Source organism: Mytilus galloprovincialis, chromosome 4 (genome assembly GCF_965363235.1).
Source record: "Mytilus galloprovincialis chromosome 4, xbMytGall1.hap1.1, whole genome shotgun sequence".
In the NCBI taxonomy this organism is placed as follows: domain Eukaryota; kingdom Metazoa; phylum Mollusca; class Bivalvia; order Mytilida; family Mytilidae; genus Mytilus; species Mytilus galloprovincialis.
The window spans coordinates 82,901,750-82,925,163 of record NC_134841.1 but is presented as its reverse complement, the minus strand read 5'-3'; the positions used below and the strand labels follow the sequence as shown (position 1 = coordinate 82,925,163).

The following is a 23,414-nucleotide window of genomic DNA, read 5'->3' as shown; positions in this document are numbered from 1 at the left end:
GGGCTACAGATGGCTACAAACTCAACATTGTCTTTTTTCAACAAAAATTGATGTTTTGGCTAATTTTATGATTGTGAACAACATGCAGCCATCAAAAATGACCAGTGGCAACATCAACTATAGCTTGCAATTCTAGTTATGTTTGACATTGTTGCAAATTCAAATATAATATTAAGTCATATATTAAGTCATTATGACAGATAAATGTAATAAAAATTTATTAATTTACTTTTGTTGGGGCACTTTAGGGCTTGGTACATGGTGTGGATTGAAGACCATGGGGTGACCCCTGGATGAAAGTGTTTTTTTTTTTTTTGTGATTGATTCTGTATTCACTTATTTACTCCATATCATTTAATTTTCTCACATAATATTTAGAACATAGCACATAAGCAACTACTTTTCAGGAGCCTAGAAAAATAGATGATCTCATTGAAGCATGCAGTTTGAAGCTTGATCCGAACATATCAATTATCTCAATCCTGCGTGAAGATGCTATTGACACCCTTCTTGTGGAAGTTGCCCGTTTTAAGCCTGGATCAAGGTTACATATTGAGTTTGAGGCGGAGGATGGCTGTGATGGTGGAGGGTTATTGAGAGAGCTTAACAGCCTTGTCTTGAAACAGTGGGAGAAATCTTCTCTCAGCAATGGTAAGAGCAGAACTGGTTCCAAAATCCTCAACTTCAGGTTGATATTCTTCTTTTGACCTTTTTAACTGTATTATAGCATATTAATAGACCTTTTTAACTGCATTATAGCATATTAAAAGACCTTTTTTAACTGCATTATAGCATATTAATAGACCTTTTTAACTGCATTATAGCATATGAATAGACCTTTTTAACTGCATTATATCATATTATATAGGCCTTTTTAACTGTATTATAGCATATTAATAGACCTTTTTAACTGTATTATAGCATATTAATAGACCTTTTTAACTGTATTATAGCATATTAATAGACCTTTTTAACTGTATTATAGCATATTAATAGACCTTTTTAACTGTATTATAGCATATTAATAGACCTTTTTAACTGCATTATAGCATATTAATAGACCTTTTTAACTGTATTATAGCATATTAATAGACCTTTTTAACTGTATTATAGCATATTAATAGACCTTTTTAACTGCATTATAGCATATTAATAGACCTTTTTAACTGTATCATAGCATATTATATAGACCTTTTTAACTGCATCATAGCATATTATATAGACCTTTTTAACTGTATCATAGCATATTATATAGACCTTTTTAACTGCATTATAGCATATTATATAGACCTTTTTAACTGCATTATATCATATTATATAGACCTTTTTAACTGCATCATAGCATATTATATAGACCTTTTTAACTGCATTATAGCATATTATATAGACCTTTTTAACTGCATTATATCATATTATATAGACCTTTTTAACTGCATTATAGCATATTATATAGACCTTTTTAACTGCATTATAGCATATTATATAGACCTTTTTAACTGCATTATAGCATATTATATAGACCTTTTTAACTGCATCATAGCATATTATATAGACCTTTTTAACTGCATTATAGCATATTATATAGACCTTTTTAACTGCATTATAGCATATTATATAGACCTTTTTAACTGCATTATAGCATATTATATAGACCTTTTTAACTGCATCATAGCATATTATATAGACCTTTTTAACTGCATTATATCATATTATATAGACCTTTTTAACTGTATTATAAAATTGAGAATGGAAATGGGGAATGTATCAAAGAGACAACAACCCGACATTTTATCATCAAAATTATGGTTTTTAGTAGAGTTAACCAAGTCAAATAGACATATACTCCATAATGTTTCCTCCCATTTTCCTCAGCATCTGTAAATCACAGCTGCAATGCAACGCAGGTGCAGAAATCGATTGGTCTTGTTTAAGCATAGATGACTACATGAACCTATGAAATCAGTACCTGCTTACTCAGAAAAACATCTAATATTCTTTCTGAAATTAAGCAAAGAGTCTGCTTATTTATAGAGTTAAGCAAGTAGCTTCAATAATTTGTCCTTAAAGCATATAAATGATGCCATGATTTTTTTTTGGACATTAGCTTCTGGTAGCGGTTTCTCCATAAATGCTTCTGCCTTAGACAACCAGGACTTTCAGACCCTTGGACGCTATGTTGGTAGTACAGTTGCCCAGGTATAGTTCTTTTCAATACGACTTTGATATGTTGGTACTTCTTGATTTATAGGACATGAGTTGAATAACATTTCATTATTTATGCCCAATGAAGTATAGTTCTTTGTAAGAAGAATTGGATAGTCCTTTGAATTGCTATAAATAAACATGAATAAAAAATTCAACTTGGCTCTCCAACATGTCTTAGTTTTGGGTAATACTGTGGATTCATTTATTTTTGTGTGTATTAATTTTTGTGGATCGCTGAAAATATGCATATTCGTGGATCTTAGATTTCATGGTTTTGCCAATCTCTGTTTACAAAGCCTATTGAAAATATGATAGTCACTGGACATTTGAATTTCGAATTTGTGGTTCACGAAACCCACGAAAATTGGTATCCAACGAACAATAAAGATTCCACATTAAACATTTTTCCAATTATCATTTCAGCAAGCTTTAGAATTGATGTAACTTTGTTGTCATTCAGCAACCTAACTTCTGACTGTCAATGCCTCTGATATGTGACTTAGATAACCCTGATGCTGAAAGTCGAGCAGCATCATACTCAGGGTCATGCATTCATTTTACAAGCAGTATGAAGATGAATTATTTTTTTAACAGTAATGTGCTGTTATCATACTTGACAATTTCATTAATATCAGTTAATAAGAAATTCAGAGACATCATGACTAAATAAATGTGGCACTCAGAGAACAGAATTTTGAGGAAACTGGTAAGAGATTTATTAATAATCTGCAGAGTTTTGTATTTCATCATTTTGAACAATAATACTAGGAACTTGTAGGAGGTATACAAAAATTATTGTATAGAATAAGAATTTGGGCAGGATAGTCAGAAACCAATTATAACACTATCCTAGGGGTTAGTACATGTTTGTACTTCATGTGTTTAGCACTGCACTACAAGGCTAACATTCTATACTACTAATTTTAGGGCACAGTTGGCTTGCCTGTATTTACAGAGCCTTTAGCTAAGTTTATTATTAAAGGCAGTCTAGGAGAAGTGACAAAGCAACACTTTGAAACAAAGGAGCAGCAACAGTTAGCAGAAAAGGTAAAGAGGGGGTATATAAAGAATTTTTTTAGATTCTATTGTAATTACTTTCTGTATAGGTAAGAAGTTCTGACGTGGTAATTATAAGGGTAAATATTTCTTCTTTAAAATGTTTCACAGTGGTTACTTGTTCTTGTGAGAGAAAAAGTTTTTTCAGAGGTCACAAAGTAATATCTCTTTGGTTCCCACATTCTGGTAGATTTTGAACAGCTCTGATATAAATATCCACATTCTTTCCAGATTTTCATATAAAATACTTTTTTTTTTGGAAAGTGTCATTCTTTACACCAACTGGCTACAACCATTCTTGGAAGGCTGTTAATTTATAATTGGAGGTATTAGTATTTACATTCTAATGTTACCATGGTCTTTTTACAGGTTCTGAATTGCAAATTAGATGAGATAGATGACATTGTGGATAGGCTTTCAATTGGTTGTTCGAAGCCTTCCTCAGCCCTGTGTGAGGCTGACAGAAAATGCTGGCTCCGAGGCCTCTACAGGAGAGATGTGCTGTCCATGCAGTTGCCTGCCATCATGGATTTTCAGAGAGGCAAGTTTGTTAGTGAGATTTATATATATGGTCTAGCATGACGGCTGCAGTGCAGGCGATTTGGTGTCACGATATCACAGTAGCATGGGTTCGAATCCCGGCGAGGGAAGAACCAAAAATTTGCAAAAGCAAATTAACAGATCTAACATTGTTAGGTTGATGTTTAGACGAGTTGTATATATATATATGTGTATACAACTCGTCTAAACATCAACCCAACAATGTTAGATCTGTGAGTTTGCTTTCGCAAATTTTTTTGTTCTTCCCTCGCCGGGATTCGAACCCATGCTACTGAGATACCATGACACCACAACGCCTGAATTGCAGCCGTCCTGCTAGACCACACAACCACCTGGGCTTCACAATAATAAAGCTTTCGATGGCCATGTGTTACCTTTCCTCATCAGTTTTAATCTAGCTGCGTACTACAGTACATGATATATAAGGCATGGAGAGGAGATGCATGGATATACATATGTGTATATATATAACTGATGTGGAAAGTTAACACCTGGCCACTGAAAGCTTCATTTTTATGAAGCCTAGATGTTCATGAGGTCTAGCGGGACGGCTGCAGTGCAGGCGATTTGGTGTCACCATATCTCGGTATCATGGGTTCGAATCCCATCGAAGGAAGAACAAAAAAATTGTGAAAGCAAATTTACAGATCTAACATTGTTAGGTTGATGTTTAAACGAGTTGTATATTTTCAGATATATATATAGGGTGGAGAAGTCTTAACTTGTATATATATATTATATAGGCGTAAAAAATAATTTTCACATGTGCAGATGTATATATTCATTAAATAAAATAGTGAAATAAGTTAAAAAGTTAAGTTGAATGGAACTGTTAACTATTAACTTATTTTACTATTTTATTTAATGATATATATATTGTGTACATGTTGTATCTACTTTAGTCTCCTGAGGTAGATTCATGGTATACTGCCATCTTGGATTGTACAATCACAGTACAAAATCGGTCTAGTTATTTGCCTAAATCTGCAAATATGGAGACAGATTTGCAATTCAATGGGTTAGAATGTTTTTTTCTATTTAAAGGAAATTTGTAAATTAATTGTATTGTACAAAATACTTTAACAAATATCATTTTTTGTGGTTTTAAAATCATTTTTTTTTTCAAAATGAGCCATTTAAGGGGAGATAACTCTTTTAGTACAAAATTTATACTGGGCTAATGGGAATTTTTTTATTTTTACTTGTAGCAAGAAATCAAGTTCGGTGACACCATGTTTTCTTTTTATTTTCTTAAAACATATTATGAAACCTTTCTTCTTACAATTTATTTCAAAATTCTTTTTATGCACACTATTTTTTCATGAACAAACTAACCAAATTTTGGCAATTTTCAAAGACTCAAAGCTTGAAAAATAGCACAGTGACCCCTACTTTTTATTAAATTTTTGAAAAGAGCATAGTAAAATCTTCATTTTGGCAAATTATAAAAAAAAAATGTCTCAAATAATATATACTTGTGATCTACCTAGCTGCACAAAAGAATTCACTGAAACTCTCTGAGAGTCTGTCTCCTACTATTTTATATTTTGACATGTTTGATGACTGTGAACTTAGGGGTTTCCCATGGCAAAACATGAACTCCACTATTAAAGCCTATAGGTTGTTCATTTTGCAAATGTCTATGCAACAACTCATAAACTTATCTTCTGATTTCAGTTTTATAAGACCACAAAAAGTTATGTTATGAGGTCTGTGTTTGTTGTTGTCCATTGACTTGAGTCTTTTTCAAATTTCAACACAATGCTCCTCGTGACAATGTGAACACAAAAAAGGGGCCCAAAAGGGTGGAAAATCAAATGCTGTTTAAAAGTAGGGTTGTAATATATCATTGGAAAGGTAATACTTTACTAAAATTATATTTTTGAGGATCCCAACCTTTTCTGCTGTGCAGAAAGATGTCAAAAGGGTGAAAATCAAAAATTGTTAAAAAGTGGGGTTGTAATATATTAACTTGTAGATTACAAAAAAAATTAAATTTTCAAGGATCCTGACCCTTTCTGCTGAGAAAAAAGGAGCCCCAAAATATTTTTTTTAAAGCAGTGTTGTAATAAATCATAGCAAAAGTATAAAGTTATAGATAATAAAAAGGAAATATTTGAGGATCTAGACCTCCTTTCCATCGAGAAAAATGGGTCCAGAAGTGTTCTCACTCAGACATCCAGTTGGCATTTGCAGATTATTTCTAAATTTCAGTGTTGTTTTTAGCACACCTGGCCAATAGCCTATGTAAACTTTTGCCATCACTCTGCCTCTTTCTTCCTTTGTCTTAAACTTTTTCAAACGTTAACTCCTCTGAAACTACTAGGTGGAATATGATTAGCCTACTAAACAAAGTTGATAAACTCCCATAACTCCTGTCAAAATAATTGAACAGTGATGATGTTGGAACTTGTCCAAGGTATTAGTGGTAGTAACATGTGGTATAAATTTTATAAAATTCAGTTGAGTAATGTCAGCATGAGAGCTCTTACAAAAGTGTGATAGACAGACAGACACATGGAGGCTAGCATTGCTATGTCCCTGTTCCGCATTACCGCAGGAAAAAAAAAGAAAGCAGGTGGTATGACTAATATTTTATTTATTTTTTCTTTCCAGGTCTGCAACCATTCCTCTCAGTCTGGAAATCAACGCCAGAGGCAGAGGAAGCTGCATTGCATTTTTTGAGCCTTGACCTCATTCCCAAAAAAAACCAGAACGAGTTCTTAGAACTCTTCAAGCTAAATAAGTATGGTGCATGTGGTTCTCAGCTGGCAAGACAAGAGGACAAGGCATATGTCTATTTCAAGTCCTTCCTGAAAGATGCGTTCGCAGGGCTTGCTTTGTGCAAATCAGAATCACCACGTAGCGACTATGAGCCTGCCAAGGAGGATTTGCAAATCTCAGCTGAGGAAGTTTTGCGCTTCTTCACCGGCAGCACCATGGAACCTCCAGGAGGATTTTATAAGCCAATACTCATCCACTTTGATCCCAACTTCAAAAGTCCAAAAATAAGCACCTGTGCTCTGAATGCAACATTCCCCTTAGATTTAAAAGCACAAACTCGAAAAGCTGGGGAACGTTACTGCAAGTGGATGGTAATGGGAGATGGGTTCGGTCTTAGTGACTGAATAGTGAGATCTTAACCTTTACAGCAAAATAATTGCCATTTGATTAAAGAAACTTTATATTATTTTTTGTTACAGATTAACACAAAAAATGTGTTTCGGTTTTTTGATAGATGCTTTTTGGTGTGGAGAAAAAGATAAGTCAATCAATAATCAGTGTAACATCCTTTGATGTATACATATTGTATTACAGTACTCATTGAGTCTCATCAGAGCACTACTTCTGACTATTTGTTGCCATAAGCAAGTAAATGTATTTTAGAAGTCGGTTACAGACTCCACAATTAAAGGTGGCATTAATTCGTTTGAATTTCAGTTGAACAGTTTTTGTTTGTGTTAATTTATGTATGGTGTTTATATATTATGGTTTTCTCGTAAGTATTTCTGATTTACTGCTGAAAATGAAGGCGTAATTTGAAGTTTATTTTTGTCCAGGCCTTTTATAGTCCAGTCAATTGAGCATAAATTTGACCTTAACCTTAAAGTTATTGCAACAGAAGATTTTTTAGTTTTAATCTTTAGCATATTATACCCCAAATATACACAGAAAAAGTCAAACAAGATCTAATTTGTGGAAGACTAAAAAATCACGATTTTAATATTCCTATGGAGATTTGCATTGAAAATGAGAGATAAGTCTGCAAAAAAAAGGAATATCAATACAAATTGGAACAAAATTATAACTTTACCGTTTCTATTCATCAGAATGTATTGATTCTTGATATTTTAGCCGTCTATATAGAGAATAACAAACAGCTCTAAAAGTGTTTTCATATCTTTAATCAAGCTACAACCAAGATTTCAAAATTCATTAGTTGACCATTTATTAATTTTTTCAACTTGTCATGGTAAAGAATATCAAACTTCATAAAAATAATTAAGCATATATTCTTCTTTTTGGGCTTTAAAGATTCTTTAAACAAAGAAGTTGCCGAACAAATATAATTTACAGAAATAAACCATACCAAATTTTCACATTATTATTTCAAAATGGTCATAAAGCAACACATTTGCTATTTCTTTAATGAAAAATGTGCAAAAAAAATACCCATAACACTTTGGTTTTGTGCATTTCATGAGCAGAAGATTATATAATATAGTCAAATAGGAACTTATAACCCCGTCAAAGTTTCATACTTTATGTGAATTTTAAGAAAATCAACAAAAAATTGACAACAAAAAAAGACTTGTTTTTAGTTATCTCCCCTTTCCAATGTTAATTTCCATAGGAAATTAAAAATGCTGATTTTGAGCTTTCCTCAAGTTAAATTTTATGGGACTTTTTTCTGTTTATATTTGTGGCTTAATGCTATAGATTAGAACTAAAACATTTTCTGATGCAATTAGTTCGAGGTTAAAGCTTAATTTGACTGGACTAGTATGGTACAGTGTCCATTGGTAAACATCTTCATATTGATCAATTGTACATTGTAATCTATTTTTGATGCACTCCACCATCAACTTCCTGTCTTTGCTGGAATTGAGTTTTTTTTCAGTGAATGAGATGTTTTATGGATAACTTTCATCACAAACAAAAAAATAAAATGGAATGATATCAAAATTTGATACATAGCTTCACATTCATCAGTTACATGAAGTAAGCCATTTTAATTTTACCATAAGTAACAAAGTTGCGGAGGGTATAATGTTTTTGACCTGTCCATCTGTCTTTCATCACTCTCTCTGTCCGTCCTTCAGTTCTGTTCTCGTCATCACAACTCCTCTGAAACCACACAACAGAATTTCATGAAACTTTGAAGATAATAAGGATGTAGATGTGCATATCTACAGGAAATTTCGATTCTATTTTTTTTCTAGGAGTAATGCTCTTTAACTTGTAATTTTTGCCTAAATATACTTCTGCAACAGTTTGTCATCGCATTTCCCCTGAAACCACACAAAAGAATTACGTGAAACTTTGTAGATGTGCATATTGACAGGAAACCATGATTAAATTTTTTTCTGGGAGTTATGCCCCTTTAACTTTGAATTTTCGCTGAAATTTAATACTGCAACAGTTTGTCATCACAACTCCTCTGAAACCACACATCAGAATTTCATGAAACTTTGTAGTTAATGAGGACATAATATGTAAATGTGCATATCCACAAGAAATATTTTATCAGTTGACTTTTGTAGAGTTATGAGTCTTTGACCTTAGGAATCTGTGAAGATTTTGTGTGTCCAGTGAGAATATGGGGGCGTGGGGTATGTGAGCATGCTCACAAAGGTTCTCTAACTGCTGTCCAACTTTGAGGGGGGATATACCTAGTAGTGCTAGCACATGACGGGCATCTTTCATGCTTCAGTTATGTTTACATTGCTTTACATTCATTTATGTTTTGATTCAAATTTTAAGAACTATCTGTTATTTAAGAAATAATTTTATTTGTTGGAAATTTTAACATGGCCTTGATATTCCCATTTAAGGTAGTTAATTAAGGATGATAGCCTTGCGCATCCAATCTGCGCAATTTGGAATTATTCATAACCAATATACTTTTGTTATGATTATTGGTACAAAATATCAAAAATAATATATTTGATTTGAAAAATACACGAATCATATTGAATTAATGCTTAATTTGTAAAATTGTACATTTTTTGGATTTTACAAAAAAGGGAAATAATTCGCATATATTGTGCAGGAGTGCCTTTGTTTTACTTCACTTTCCACAAAATATAAGCAATGGACCAATGTATTAATTAGTAATATTTTATAAGCATATTATGTAAGGCTACTATTCTAGAAAGTTCTTTGACTATATAGGTAACAAAATATTTATATTTTTGCAGAAAATTACTTTGAAAGTATTATCTCCCCTTTCCTGCCAAACACAAATTACTATATATTTTATGCTGTAACTTTTGACATATCAATTTTTATGACTCTAATTTGAAGCTATCTATTAAATCAACATATACTTAAAAGTTTGAGGAATATTCTTTGTCCTGTTTGAGAGTTATATCACCTTAGTTGTAAAATTTCGGTATTTCCATATCCAGGGTAAAATCAAGAATTTTAAAGGATGATTTCATTTATGTTAACTGTGACATAGGTTGTCAGAACTTAATTTTGTTCAAAACAAATATTACACCTAAAAACAAAACATGACAAGTGGGTTTATAATTCCACAACCAGTACCCTTGCTCCTTCTTTTCGCTACTAGGACCTTGATTGTTGATTATTAATGCATATGTAAAAGGTAAAAGTCCCAAACATGGTCCATTTTTAAAGCTCTGTATCTTTTAAAGTATATCCCTGACCCCAAAGTTTCTTTGCAAATTTTGATTGCTCATTGAACAAAGTTTTATTATACAAAATCTTGTTCACATTATATGGCAATGATCAAGACCCCCCCCCCCCCAAAAAAAAAAAAAACTACCTTAACCCTGAGCGGTAGTTAGTGGTTAAATAATGAATATAAAGGACCAGGTCATCTTAAAATGACAACAAATTAACTTTTTCAGGAAACAATATCTATATAAACAACACATCTTATTGTAATCCACCACAAACAAAAGTATTAAAATGCGCAGCTACGAAAAGTGGTTTATTGAGCATTTAAACAGAGTTTAGCCATAAAGCAATTACAGCAAATCATATTAGAATGCATTACTCGAAATATCAATCATATCACAATATTATGAGTTACATTAAACTTAAAACTTTTGAATGTATAAATGTTGTTTTGATTATCATTTATGTTTGAAGTTGTTATCTGATGTTTTTTTGAATATGCATTGATTTATAATAATAAACTGTACGGTAATTTCTATGTTGTTGAATTGATTTATATACATTAAATCCTTCAAGGCATAACATTTCCTTGGCTTCAATTTGAGAGTATGGCTGGCAAAGTGAAAAGATTGGTAATCAACAATTACAAAGTTTACCTCTTTATGGAACATCAGTTGAAAGTAAATCATTCAATTGTAAAATATAGTTCATACCCACGGTCCACCCAATTGTAGACAAAAAGCAAATTCTGCTCATGTACCACCCCTAAAGCATACATGATCCGATCATGCATAGTTGCTGAGATATGAACTCAGATGTAAATGTACGGGAAATGTAGGTCACAGTGACATAACTTTGTCTGGATGCAGATGTATCATCCCAATGCATGCACATGCAAGGTCAAAGCATGATCCTATAATGTGAATTGCTGAGATATGAACTTCGATGTAAACTTTAATGTAAATTAAGTAAGTCATTCATTCAAGCGGAAAATGTAGGTCACAACGACTTAATTTTGACTGGATGCTGATGTTTCATCCCTAGCGCATACATGTGCACGCAAGGTTACATGATCCTTCCATGTATAGTTGCTGAGATATGAACTCGGACGTTAACTTGAATGGAGACATAGACGCTTGCACCTTGAGGCGAACAAAAAAAATAACTTGGGCACTGCCAGGCTACGATTACTCTTGAGTAGTAAAAATAAAAAAAATATTAGGATTGATTAGCAGACTAAATGCATACCGGCATGGGTATGCATTGTAGGGAAAGGAATCGAATATTTCTGGGTGTAACAAAAACATAGGTTATGTACAGTTACTTCCTCTTGTTGTTATTCCCATGTACGACAAACTGAGACATAAAATACTGTTGGCTCACTGTGTTGAAATATATAGTTAGTCATTGCAGATAAAGGGTCGTCTTCCCAAGTCTAGCGCTGTCGATCCGCTACTCTGAATAACCAAATGAATCCGAAAACCTTCGACTTCGGAAGAGGGTAAAGGGTAAATACATTGTCTATAAAAGTACATTTTCACTCACAAGTAAACACAAATTAAAGAGAATGTTTTTGCACATTTTGGATATGTCGGTAATGTTATCCTTAATAAATGAATTGCAATATTTTACATCTTTATCTTTGTCGTTTTGTATTTCCTACCAGTAATAAATTATATTTTTCTATAAATCTTTCTTTTTTCTGTGATTTTTGTCGAGCCTGCAACTTTTGTTGCAGAAAGCTCGACAAAGGGATAGTGATCCGGCGGCGGTGTTAGCTCACTTCTTAAAAGGTTAATATTTTAGAAGGTGAAAGACCTGGATGCTTCATACTTTGTATATTGATGCCTTATGTTACGAAGTTTCCGTCAGTCAAATGTCCAATGTCCTTGACCTCATTTTCATGGTTCAGTGACCACTTGAAAAAAAGTTCAGAAATTTTGTAATGTTGAATTCTCTATTATTATAAGTAATAGGATAACTATATTTGGTATGTGCGTACTTTGCAAGGTCCTCATGCCCGTCAGACAGTTTTCACTTGACCTCGACCTTATTTCATGGATCAGTGAACAAGGTTAAGTTTTGGTGGTCAAGTCCATATCTCAGATACTATAAGCAATAGGGCTAGTATATTTGGTGTATGGAAGGACTGTAAGGTGTACATGTCCAACTGGCAGATGTCACCTGACCTTGACCTCATTTTCATGGTTGAGTGGTTATAGTAAAGGTTTTGTGTTTTGGTATGTTTTTCTCATATTTTATGCAATAGGTCTACTATATTTGTTGTATGGAATGACTGAAAGGTGTACATAGATATAGGAAGATGTGGTGTGAGTGCCAATGAGACAACTCTCCATCCAAATAACAATTTAAAAATTAAACCATTATAGGTTAAAGTACGGCCTTCAACACGGAGCCTTGTCTACCTGGCAGATGTCATCTGACCTTGACCTCATTTTCATGGTTCAGTGGTCAAAGTTATTTTTTTAAGTTTTGGTCTTTTTATCTAATATTATATGCCAAAGGTCAACTATATTTGGTGTACTGAAATATATTATGATCTAAATATCAGTCCCGCAGGTTTTATTTGACCATGACCTCAATTTCACAGTTCATTGCACAGTGTTAAGTTTGTGTGTGTTGGTCTATTTTTCTTAAACTTTAAGTAATTGGTCAACTATATTTGTTGTATGGAAGCATTGTTAGCTGTATATGTCTGCCTGGCATGGTTCATCTGACATTGACCTAATTTTCATGGTTTATTGGTCTTTGTTTAAGCCATCTTGGTTAATGTTAAGTTTAAGTGACAGTTGTAATAAAGCTTTATACTTAGGACTATCAACAAAATATCAATGATTAGTAAAGAAGGCGAGACATTTCAGTGTGTGCACTCTTGGTAATAAAATAATCCCCCAAATTGTACCGACGTTACATACCAGCATTTAGTGAGCGAAGTAATCTGAATATTTTCTTATTGTTACTTTTCCGAAGTAATCATAGCCAGTACCTGTAACTTATAGGTTGCCGGGACAAATGTTATACAATCAGTCTGTGTGCAGAAAAACTAGAACCTTGTTCTTACGATAGTGTTTTTTTTTTTTATTTCACATACATATTCTTTGTGACAAGAAATCTCTTTTGGTAAAATTATTTTTTATATCTTGCTTAGTTTTATCTACTTCAAAAAACTTTAATCTGCACAATTTACAAGATTACATGACACCGATTACATACCAGTAGTTGTAAAATACACACTTTTCAAATATTCAGACTTCTGTTCTTGTTTATCTTTTCATGAAATTGTTCTTATGTACGAAGCAAATACTTTTCAATAGTTGACACGACTTCTAAATACAACCGACGTCCATCTCTTATTTCTAAAGCTGTGCCTAGTGCACAGAGTTCCTCACGGAGTTCTGCTGGGAATCGTTCAAACTCGTCACACCTAACATGTTGTAATGGGCGAGCCAAGTCATCAGGATCTTGGTATGAGCAGACCACACCTTCATGTTGCTCGATGGGCTTGTTTTCATAAGCTGCTTTGAGGTGCATAAACTGAATTTCGAGCTGGCAAGGTGATCGCTGATGTTCTGTTGAAATCTTCCGCTTGTTAAGTGCCAACACTTCCCTTGTAAGGTTGGCCTGTATTAAGGGTAGAAATACCCAGTGAAGGCACATAATGTCCGTATCATTGTCTGTATTCAGTAAACCATCTCTAGCCATTGAATCAAAGAGTACCTTGAATGGCAATGTCACCCTGTCATTTATAATGCCCCATAATTGTTCAATCGGCTGGTTGTGGACAGAACTACCTACTAATGCTGAACGAGGTCCACGCTTATCAAGAATAGCCTGCCAAATTAGCTCGTTTTCTCCTCCAAAGTCTGTCCTTAATCGAATTGGCCAGTTGAACTGCTCGGTAGCAGCAATAAACCCTCTGTGAACAGTTGTGGCTTTGTTATTATTGGATATATTCATGAACACCACTAGTCTGGTAAACCCATCAATACCTGAAAATTAACTGAATATATAAATAATTGACAATACTGGAAGATACAATTACTGGGAATCCAGTAGTGCCAAAACTGGTATAATAAATGACCCACAGAGGCGAATTTAGGGGACAGGGGGCCCGGGCCCCATCCTTTTTGGGGGAAAAAATGGTTGCTGATATAGGGAATCACAGGAGCGGGTCCCCACATTTCTGGATCCGCCTCTGACCCAGTATTGTGACAGTGACCAGTATCGGGATCGTTCTCCTTACCTAACCCCACATCAACTATTTATTTATTATTGCACTCCTAATTGTAGAGCGGTCAATCTCATCAAGTTATACCATGCATCCACTATTGACAAAATTATACTCTCAGCATTCAAATATTTTAAATAAAAGTGATCAAAAGTACATAAATAAATGTTTTAAATAATTCTTAAAATTATAGAATTTTAATGAGCCATCATACAGCTCAATATCACGACTCACTGAAAAGTTAGGGTTTGTGAAGTACATTGTTATCCCTTTATTCTGCATGTCAAGATTGACAATAATTGAGCATAAACAATCATTTACAAAGGTTTGCTGATGATTAAATCTCACCTTTGATATCATAAACAAAGAAACAATAATATAATAAATTGTACTCGGTTGAATAACGAATTGTGAAATTTAAATATGTTATGGTGGCCGGATGCGGCCATTTCGTCTTTTCGTGTTTTCGCGTTTTCTCCTTTCAATTTCACCCGAAATCGGGAAATCGGGAAATCATGGCCAGAAATCGAGAAAGCGAAAACGCGAAATCGAGAAAGCAAAAACGCGAAAACGCGAAAACGCGAAATAGAGAAATCTATTTCATTTCGCGTTTTCTAGATTTCGCTTTCTCGATTTCCCGATTTCGCGTTTTCGCGTTTTTGCTTTCTTGATTATTCGATTTCGCGTTTTCGCTTTCTCGATTTCTCGATTTCGCGTGAAAGTGAAAGGAGAAAACGCGAAAACATGAAAAGACGAAATGGCCGCATCCGGCCACCATATTATTTTGTCAAGATTTTTAATGATTCCTACGTTACTGATACTTTAAAATTGAATAATAGTTATAAATATTCTGTAATCGAGTCTTGGTATTTAGTAGTTTCTATGTAGTGTGATAAATTTGTACGTTACAAGTAATTCTTCAAAGATCTTCAAAGTTTCAGGAATAAAAAAAAATGTTAATTTCATGTTACCAATACTTTGACTTTTTTCGCCTAGCAATCTCCACATTAATGATTTCAAATGCATTCAAAATTCCTTAGATTTTACTACATTTATTTTTCCCGATTTTTGGACCCCCAAATAGATATAGGAAGATGTGATGTAAGTGCCAATGAGACAACTCTCTATCCAAATAACAATTAAAAAAAAAAGTTAACCATTATATATATAAATAGGTTGGTGTACGGCCTTCAACACGGGGCCTAGGCTCACACCGAACATCACGCTATTAAGGGCCCCAAAATTAATAGTGTAAACCCATTCAAACGGGAAAACCAACGGTCTAATCTATATAAAAAAAAAGAGAAACTAGAAACGAGAAACACGTATATATCACATAAACAAACGACAACTACTGTACATCAGATTATTTAAACGAGAATGATTGAGAACCGGAGATATGGTCCTTAACCAAGAAATTAAAAAAGTGATATATATACGCAATGTAGGTGGTGTCCTGCAACCCAAAACACGTATGCTGGTCAGATATCATGACAGCTCTTTTATGTGTGATGCCCGAGATATTTACCTAAACTAAGAACTTAACTAAAGTCGTTTATGCATAAAATGTAGGTTGCAAAGACCTAATTCATAGTGGGTGGTGTTGCACTACCCAAGACCCATCTACTTGTCAAATGTCATTTGTAAAATGTAGGTCACAATGACCTAGTTTATAGTGGGTAGTTTTGTACAACCCAAGACATATATCTACTGATCAAATATAATTGCTCAACTACTTGAGGTGCCTGAGATATGCACTCGAACCAACAACTTAACCGACGTCATTTTTTATCAAATGACCTAATTCATAGTGGGTGGTGTTGTACCACCAAAGACACATATACCGGTCAAATAACATTACTCTGCTACTTGTAGTGCCTGAGTGATGGACCTTAACCAAAATTTAACCAAAGTCGTTGTTGCGTAAAATGTATGTCACAATGACCTAATTCATAATGGGTAGTGTTGTACTACCCAAGACTCATACGGTGTTAAACTATCATTGCTCTACTACATGTAGTACCCAAGATATGGACCTAAACCAGGAACTTAACCAAAGTGTGACCGACTGACGAACGAACAAAGGTAACATAAGTCCCGACTATTATACGTACATAGGTACTCTCTTGATATTAACATTCATCTTACCTCCATGGATTACCATTTTCCACTTTATCAGCTTATGATTTCCATCAATGTGCCACAGATAATGTGGACATGGCACAGAGTACTGGCGACGTTTAATTGTAACCGTCCGCCGAGCCTGAACCCCGGCACTATCAACAAAATGAATAGCAGCTCTTAGTCTCCAGCGCTGGATCTTGATAGGAGGGGTACGGGCCTTGAGGTGACCATCCAACAGAGCCTCGCCATCGTTTGGGTGATTTTGTTTGATCTCTATCACAATATCTACCAGATCGTCATCATTGATATCAGAGAATGGTATTCTCGTTATTCCAAAACTCTTCATTCGTCTGTAGATTGTTTTTGTACACACATTGAAGTCTTGTGCAATCTGCGTGATTGGCATATCTTCATCTAAAAACTTTTGTAGCCTGTCTATATTTATGTTTTCGTCAGGCAGGCTACTTGTTGAGGCCATCGTTATCAGTTTGAAAATTAAAATATGGTTTAACCTACAAATGGAAATTACACCAAAGCATATTAAAATATAATAAAACTAAGTAATCTCTATTTCAGTCGGGGAAAAGTAAACCTAAAACATGAGTTTTTTTGTTTATTTAGACATTATATCTTCTTCTAAAAACAATGAAATACAACATGTATGTACGATTATTTATCCGATATGGAAAAGGTAGAGGGGTCAGAAAAATCTGAAATTGGAGAAGGGGGTCCAGAGGCTTCTTTATGAAGGAGAGGTCATGTTTATTTACTTTATTTTTTTTTAATTCTATTTTCAAAAAGCACCAGCATTTTTTTTTTTCGATCGTCTTTTGAAAAACCAGTGACATCGAAAGTTCAATTTTGACGTCATTTACGTGCATCCCTAAGTAACATGGATTTGTTGACATTAAAGCAAAAGAAGGACGTCATACTAGAATAATATGACGTCCTGCACAGAATATCATATATAAACTTCATTAGGTATTACTTACTTTTGCGGAATAGTGCATCATCCATATATGACCTTGAACCTGCGAAACCCGCATTCTCTATATCCAATGAGAGGCCTTCTTGCAAAATCGTGACGAGATAATTCAAGTGCAGATCCAAATTTGCATACAAAATTGACTTTTGTGAGACAAAATTGAGTTTTGTGAGACAAAATTGACTTTTGTGAGACAAAATTCACTTTTGTGAGACAAAAGTGACTTTTGTGAGACAAAAGTGACTTTTGTCTCAACAAAATTCACTTTTGTGAGACAAAATTGACTTTTGTGAGACAAAATTCACTTTTGTGAGACAAAAGTGACTTTTGTGAGACAAAAGTGACTTTTGTGAGACAAAAGTGACTTCTGTGAGACAAAAGTGACTTTTGTGAGACAAAATTCAATTTTGTGAGATATTTGTGAGACAAAAGTGAATTTTGTCTCACAAAATTAACAAAAGTCAATTTTGTCTTACACAATTGATTTTGTGTTTTAATTTCCATATCAGGTAACAAAAGTCAATTTTGTATGCAAATGAGTTTATATTTGCATACCTTTTTGACAAAATTCACTTTTGTCATAACAAAAATGAATTTTGTCTACAAAAATGAATTTTGTCTACAAAAATGGATTTTGTGATGACAAAAATGAAACAAGTCTGTATCACATAGTTTTGTAAGACAAAAATGATTTTGTTAATGACAAAATTGAATTTTGTACAAAACCACAAGAGTCCCATTCGGCGCCCCGTAAGAATAGGTATAACAAAAGAAACTAAGGAAAATGACATTGATACATAAATGATACATAAATGAACAAAGGACTAATAGCTGTTACTGACATGCCAACTCCAGACCGCAATAGTTTGATTGAATACGCTTGTAATTAAACGAAGTTACAGAATTCACTAGCTGAATAAGAAAAAAAAACAAACTTATAAACAAAATTTGAAGCGTACAGGCTTTTTTTCTGCTATTTGATCGAGTTATTGTCTCTTTGACATATTCCCCATTTCCATTCTCAGTTTTATTAAACAACTTTACTTTTCGTGACCTGTCTTTGTATGCAGATCGTCCTACTACGAGTGTCTTGTAAACAAATACGAAATAAATTAGCACTCATGTAATCTAACATACAAAAACATCATTTGACAAGGATGAGATTGTCGAATCATATTATAGTCCTTCGTGGCTACAATGAATATTACATTGAGCATCAAATCGGAAGACTCACACAGAATATTGTGCTATGGTAATTTTTGTTTTCTTGTCTTTCGTTTTTGATTATGTGCTTTGTTTATATGTCTTTTTGTTTTTCTTTGACATATGTGTTTGTTTTTACAGTTATTTCAAAGATTATAACACAATGTTGACTGCTGTAATCCTATTTTTGACATTTTTACCTATCATGTTTGTTTGTTTGTTTTGTTCACGCATCGTTGTCAATATAATGGAATTTTATGAGAATGTCATCCAAGTGAGAAGCAGGCTATAAAACTAGGTTTAATCCACCATTTTTTTACATAAGAAAATGCCTGTACCAAGTCAAGAATATGACAGTTGTTATCAATTCCTTTGATGTGTTTTAGCTTTTGATTTTGGTGGACTTTCCCTTAAGAATTTTCCACGGATTTCGGCATTTTTGTTATTTTACTTTTTCCTGTGACATAGTTTAGATAGTCACTGTTCTTTTAAACTAGCTTTCGATATAATAATTACAAAAAACAAAACAGAAAGCGCTGCTGCTATTTCACATAGCTTGATATTTTTTTAATACACTTTCGAGGCTTATATACATGTACAGCGAATTTGTAAAATCAGGGACTGTTTAAATACCTTTTAAATGCAAAGAGTTTTCAATTGAATGATCACTGAACTGATCAATGGTTATATAAAATCACTGATTTTGCCTAGGTATTTGACAATATCAGCTGAATTATAAGATTTTCTTCGCAGATTCCCTGATTAATTTCATGGTATTTGTAAACAAAATAGTACATTAATTCTTTGATATTCTTTTTGTATGAATAATTTCGTGGGGAAAAGAAAATCCTACTACAATAGAACTAAGTAACCACTTGACATTCTGTAAATAATGCAGTGCTCAGGCACAGATGTCATTAAATCATGAGCAAACTAACACAAATGATACGTCAAATAGTTATGGAACTGGGATTAATATGAGGAAACTCTAAAATTTATTGCCATAGAACCACAAAAAGAAGATAAAACAAACTTGAAACGGGAAAAAAATCACACTGTGATGCAAAAAGTTAGAATTTTAATATATTGGTTTAGCCTAGGACATGGAATCCAGTGGCAAATATCACAAGCAGCATATCAGGATAAGAACACGCCAATGTGACGTGGGAAAAAATGAGTTTAGAAACAAAATAAGCCAGTGCTCTATTATTGATATGCCGCATATGGAAAGACGTGTAACGGACAAATACCATATATAGTAACTATACAAATCCTTGTTTTTATTATTAAAAAAAATATTCTAAACATGTAATTTAATATGGATTTTACAAAATCCAAAGCAATATTTTCAGTCAGATTTTATAAAATCTCTAATTATTCAAGGAATGTACAAAATTCCTGATTTTTATAAATTCACTGTAACTATAAATATTGTAGGATTTTCACAAACCAGGCATTGAAATACGCAGAAATGTCTGAATGATTGGTTGTTTCCAATGATGATTTGGTCTTAATATTTCGTCTGCAGTTGGTTTTTCATCTCCTGGTGCATCTTTGTTATAAAACAGCTAATAGAAATTAAACCAAAAATAATCCGACAATAGTTTTCGCAAAAAGCATATTTTCATAGGTAAAAAATTGTATGCGAAGAACACTTTATTACGGCCATCTTGCACTGTATAATGGTGAAAATGGTTCTGGGTTCGGGACTTTTACGACTTTTATCACCACCGCACTCACAGTCGTCTCCCTTACCCCAAGGTCACCATTTGATTTGCATGACTGTTTGAAGTCATCAAGAAAGGTAGTTTTCAGTTTAATAACACACAGAGAAGTTAAGATAAACCTTAAGTTGTCATAATATTTGGTATTGAAACAGTTAATCCACGATTTTTTATTTTTTTTTATGTTTTCCATAAAGAAAAAATACCATTTTTACACCTCAAATCTCTTGACACTCTGGAGTTCTAACAGACTGACCGACAAACCTATGTCTTTGCTGCTGGTCAAGTTACTAACATTCTTATAGATATAAATAAGCTAAAATACATTTTTTATTCAAAACAATTAAATCTATTTTGTATCGTGAAGAGCATTTTTTCATCTCTGCAAAACTGCCACAAAAGTAGTCCAAATATTTATGACATATTTTAACTTTTTTCTCTGGGACGCCATCCTATGACTTCATAACGCTGAAGCCATTTTTTACGTCAGGACTTTTAAGAGCAAATTTTTGGGGGAACTTTGCGACCTTATTTTGACATGAAATTTTCATTGCCTATTGTTGCCTGCTAGAAATTTTTACGTAGTCACAATGTCCTACCTGAAATATCCAAAAGAAATGATAAAATTAGATACAATTTTATTTGAGGTGGACAAATATTTATTTTGCTTTCTAAATGATATCCAAGAATTACCCAAATACGTCACTTCCAAAAAGAGTATAAAATATTAAACTCGGTAAAAGTTGACAGACCCGAATTTTCGTATAATGTAAATCAAACGTTCTGGAAATTCAGGTCTATTAGATTTGACCGAGTATAATATTTTATATTAACAGGAAGAGACATTTCATTGGGAAACCTAGGATATCATTAGATTGGTTAATTTATTGATAAATTTATCTCCCCAATGACATACAATTGCAATTTTACTAAATAAATCATAGTTTGAAAATTAATTGAGAAATCTGTATTTCATTCCATTAGAGCTGTTAACCAGGCTTCATACATCCAGCTAAAATCCAATGACGAGCACCTGAGTTATATTTGATTGATATATGATACACTTATTTACACATTAAAATCACTTAAATTGTTGTGCAACTGTCCATTGTCCATGTCAATCTAAAAAGGTCACTTATATTATTAAAAAGGTGAAGACGTCAATAATTTTTACAAACTTTTTTTGGCACCTTCTGTGGGAACAATAAAAGAGGAATCTCAAAATCTGTAAAAGCTGATAATTTTCTGAAATATAGGTATACATACAATGCATATGAATATCAGCTATCTAGTTCCTGCCATAAACTTCATTAAGTGCAAAGGTCTCGTCTGTAATCAGAATAAAATTTGTGATGTAAATACAGTTATATTTGCCAAAAGGTTATAATATACATGATATATTTTTACATATATCCCAAATGAATTTGAAACTAGAAATCTTGAAAGATTTTGTCTAAAAAAATGCTGCCTTTTAACATGTTTAATCAAACTCCCTTTGTATGATTTATTTTTATTCTGGACAACCCCTGGATAAACCATTGATGGTTTAACATGTTAAATATTTTGGATGGATTATTTTTTTTGTAACTTTAATTTCCACAATTTATTGAAGTAGCTTTTGATGATGTCATACTCTTTATGATTAAAACAAAAAAGGAAAGGTATTGAAATTATAACTTTTTTCTTCTGTAGGTAATTCAAGATGAGTTTAGATGGATTACCAGATTCAACATTCAAAGGTCAAGGATGGAAATACCACTTCAATACATTTACCTTAAGAGGCAAATTTAATGTGAGTACTGGTATACATGTGTACAATGCATGTCACAAAAAATATGTTTTTATTTTTAAGCCTCCCAACGCTAGGTGAAGGAGCCAGCCATTAAGTGTTTTCTGTCTGTCCAATTTTTCATTTCCACACTCTAATTTAAGTTTTGCTCATCTAAATCGTATCAAACTCATACATAGTACTCAGAACCAAAATTTGCAAACAGTTCGAATTTGGGCCTTGAGTCACTTCCCTTTTTACTGTAGATTTATACCTCTTTACAATTTGGAATATTGCTAATTTTAATTCTTTTCTAGATTTTCCTTGTGGAAATTTTACAATGATCAAAACGTATACCTGATTCAAGTTTTAAAAAATTAGCTGAATTGTAGGCTCCTTACTTATAACATGCACACAAAGAATGTGAAGGGTTGAACATGTTTGCTGTCACCAAACCTTCACTATAAAAAGAGACTGTGGTGTAACAGTACAATCTAAGAACAAACTGTAAAAATCAGTTAAATTGTCAGATTATTACAAACCACATAAAAACCATAACAAAAACACAAAAGAATAGATCTGAGAGTACCACCAGTAAGCGAAACTAGTTCATAGCAAATAAACTAAGACTTTACTATCAATTATTGTAATTCATAAATACCATACTATGTGTATTCTTTTTCTTTATTAATAATAAACCTGTCATTCTGTTTTCAGCTTTCAGTTTTAACACTGGGTTGTTATACACTTCTAGGATTATATAAGATGGGAGGAAAGAAGAAGAAAGCAGTACAAGGAGTGAAAAAATGACAAAATTCTAATTGTTGTTTGTGATATTTTCTAGAGTTGAAATGTAAATTAAAATATGTGCCTGATAAGCTTGGTTGTATTCTATTTCTCACAACTACAAATAATGTCAAACTACAAGGTATCTCATCTATATAAGAAAATAAACCATAATAAAAATAGTTTGTAGCACAACTTGAATAAGAAAGGTTCCCATGGGCAATCATAACAACAAAAGTTTACATATATTTGTATATTAAAAAAACATCATACACCTCTATGTCACATGGTCAATCTCCATAGGTTCATCAGATATTGCCATGTATACACCCCAATTTTACTACGAGAACAGACAAATCTATGTGTTTGGGAAAGTTTTAAGGCATG

The 23,414-nt window shown here is 33.1% G+C and overlaps 1 protein-coding gene and 1 long non-coding RNA gene across 2 annotated transcripts in view; both read left to right on the top strand.

Annotated features, from left to right (window-relative positions):
* Nucleotides 1-7,866, top strand: part of LOC143073767 (uncharacterized) — a 31,991-nt gene extending 24,125 nt beyond the window's left edge. Inside the window, exons 12-16 of the mRNA XM_076249523.1 lie at nt 408-651; nt 2,105-2,196; nt 3,133-3,252; nt 3,631-3,802; nt 6,439-7,866. Coding sequence (XP_076105638.1) covers nt 408-651; nt 2,105-2,196; nt 3,133-3,252; nt 3,631-3,802; nt 6,439-6,950 — 1,140 coding nt within the window. The 3' untranslated portion in view covers nt 6,951-7,866. The remainder of the gene's footprint in view (nt 1-407; nt 652-2,104; nt 2,197-3,132; nt 3,253-3,630; nt 3,803-6,438) is intronic.
* Nucleotides 7,867-20,417: 12,551 nt separating this feature from the next.
* Nucleotides 20,418-23,119, top strand: LOC143073166 (uncharacterized). Its single transcript, XR_012977414.1, has 3 exons — nt 20,418-20,553; nt 22,166-22,265; nt 22,959-23,119. It is a non-coding gene; the product is annotated as an uncharacterized LOC143073166 (long non-coding RNA).
* Nucleotides 23,120-23,414: the final 295 nt, after the last annotated feature.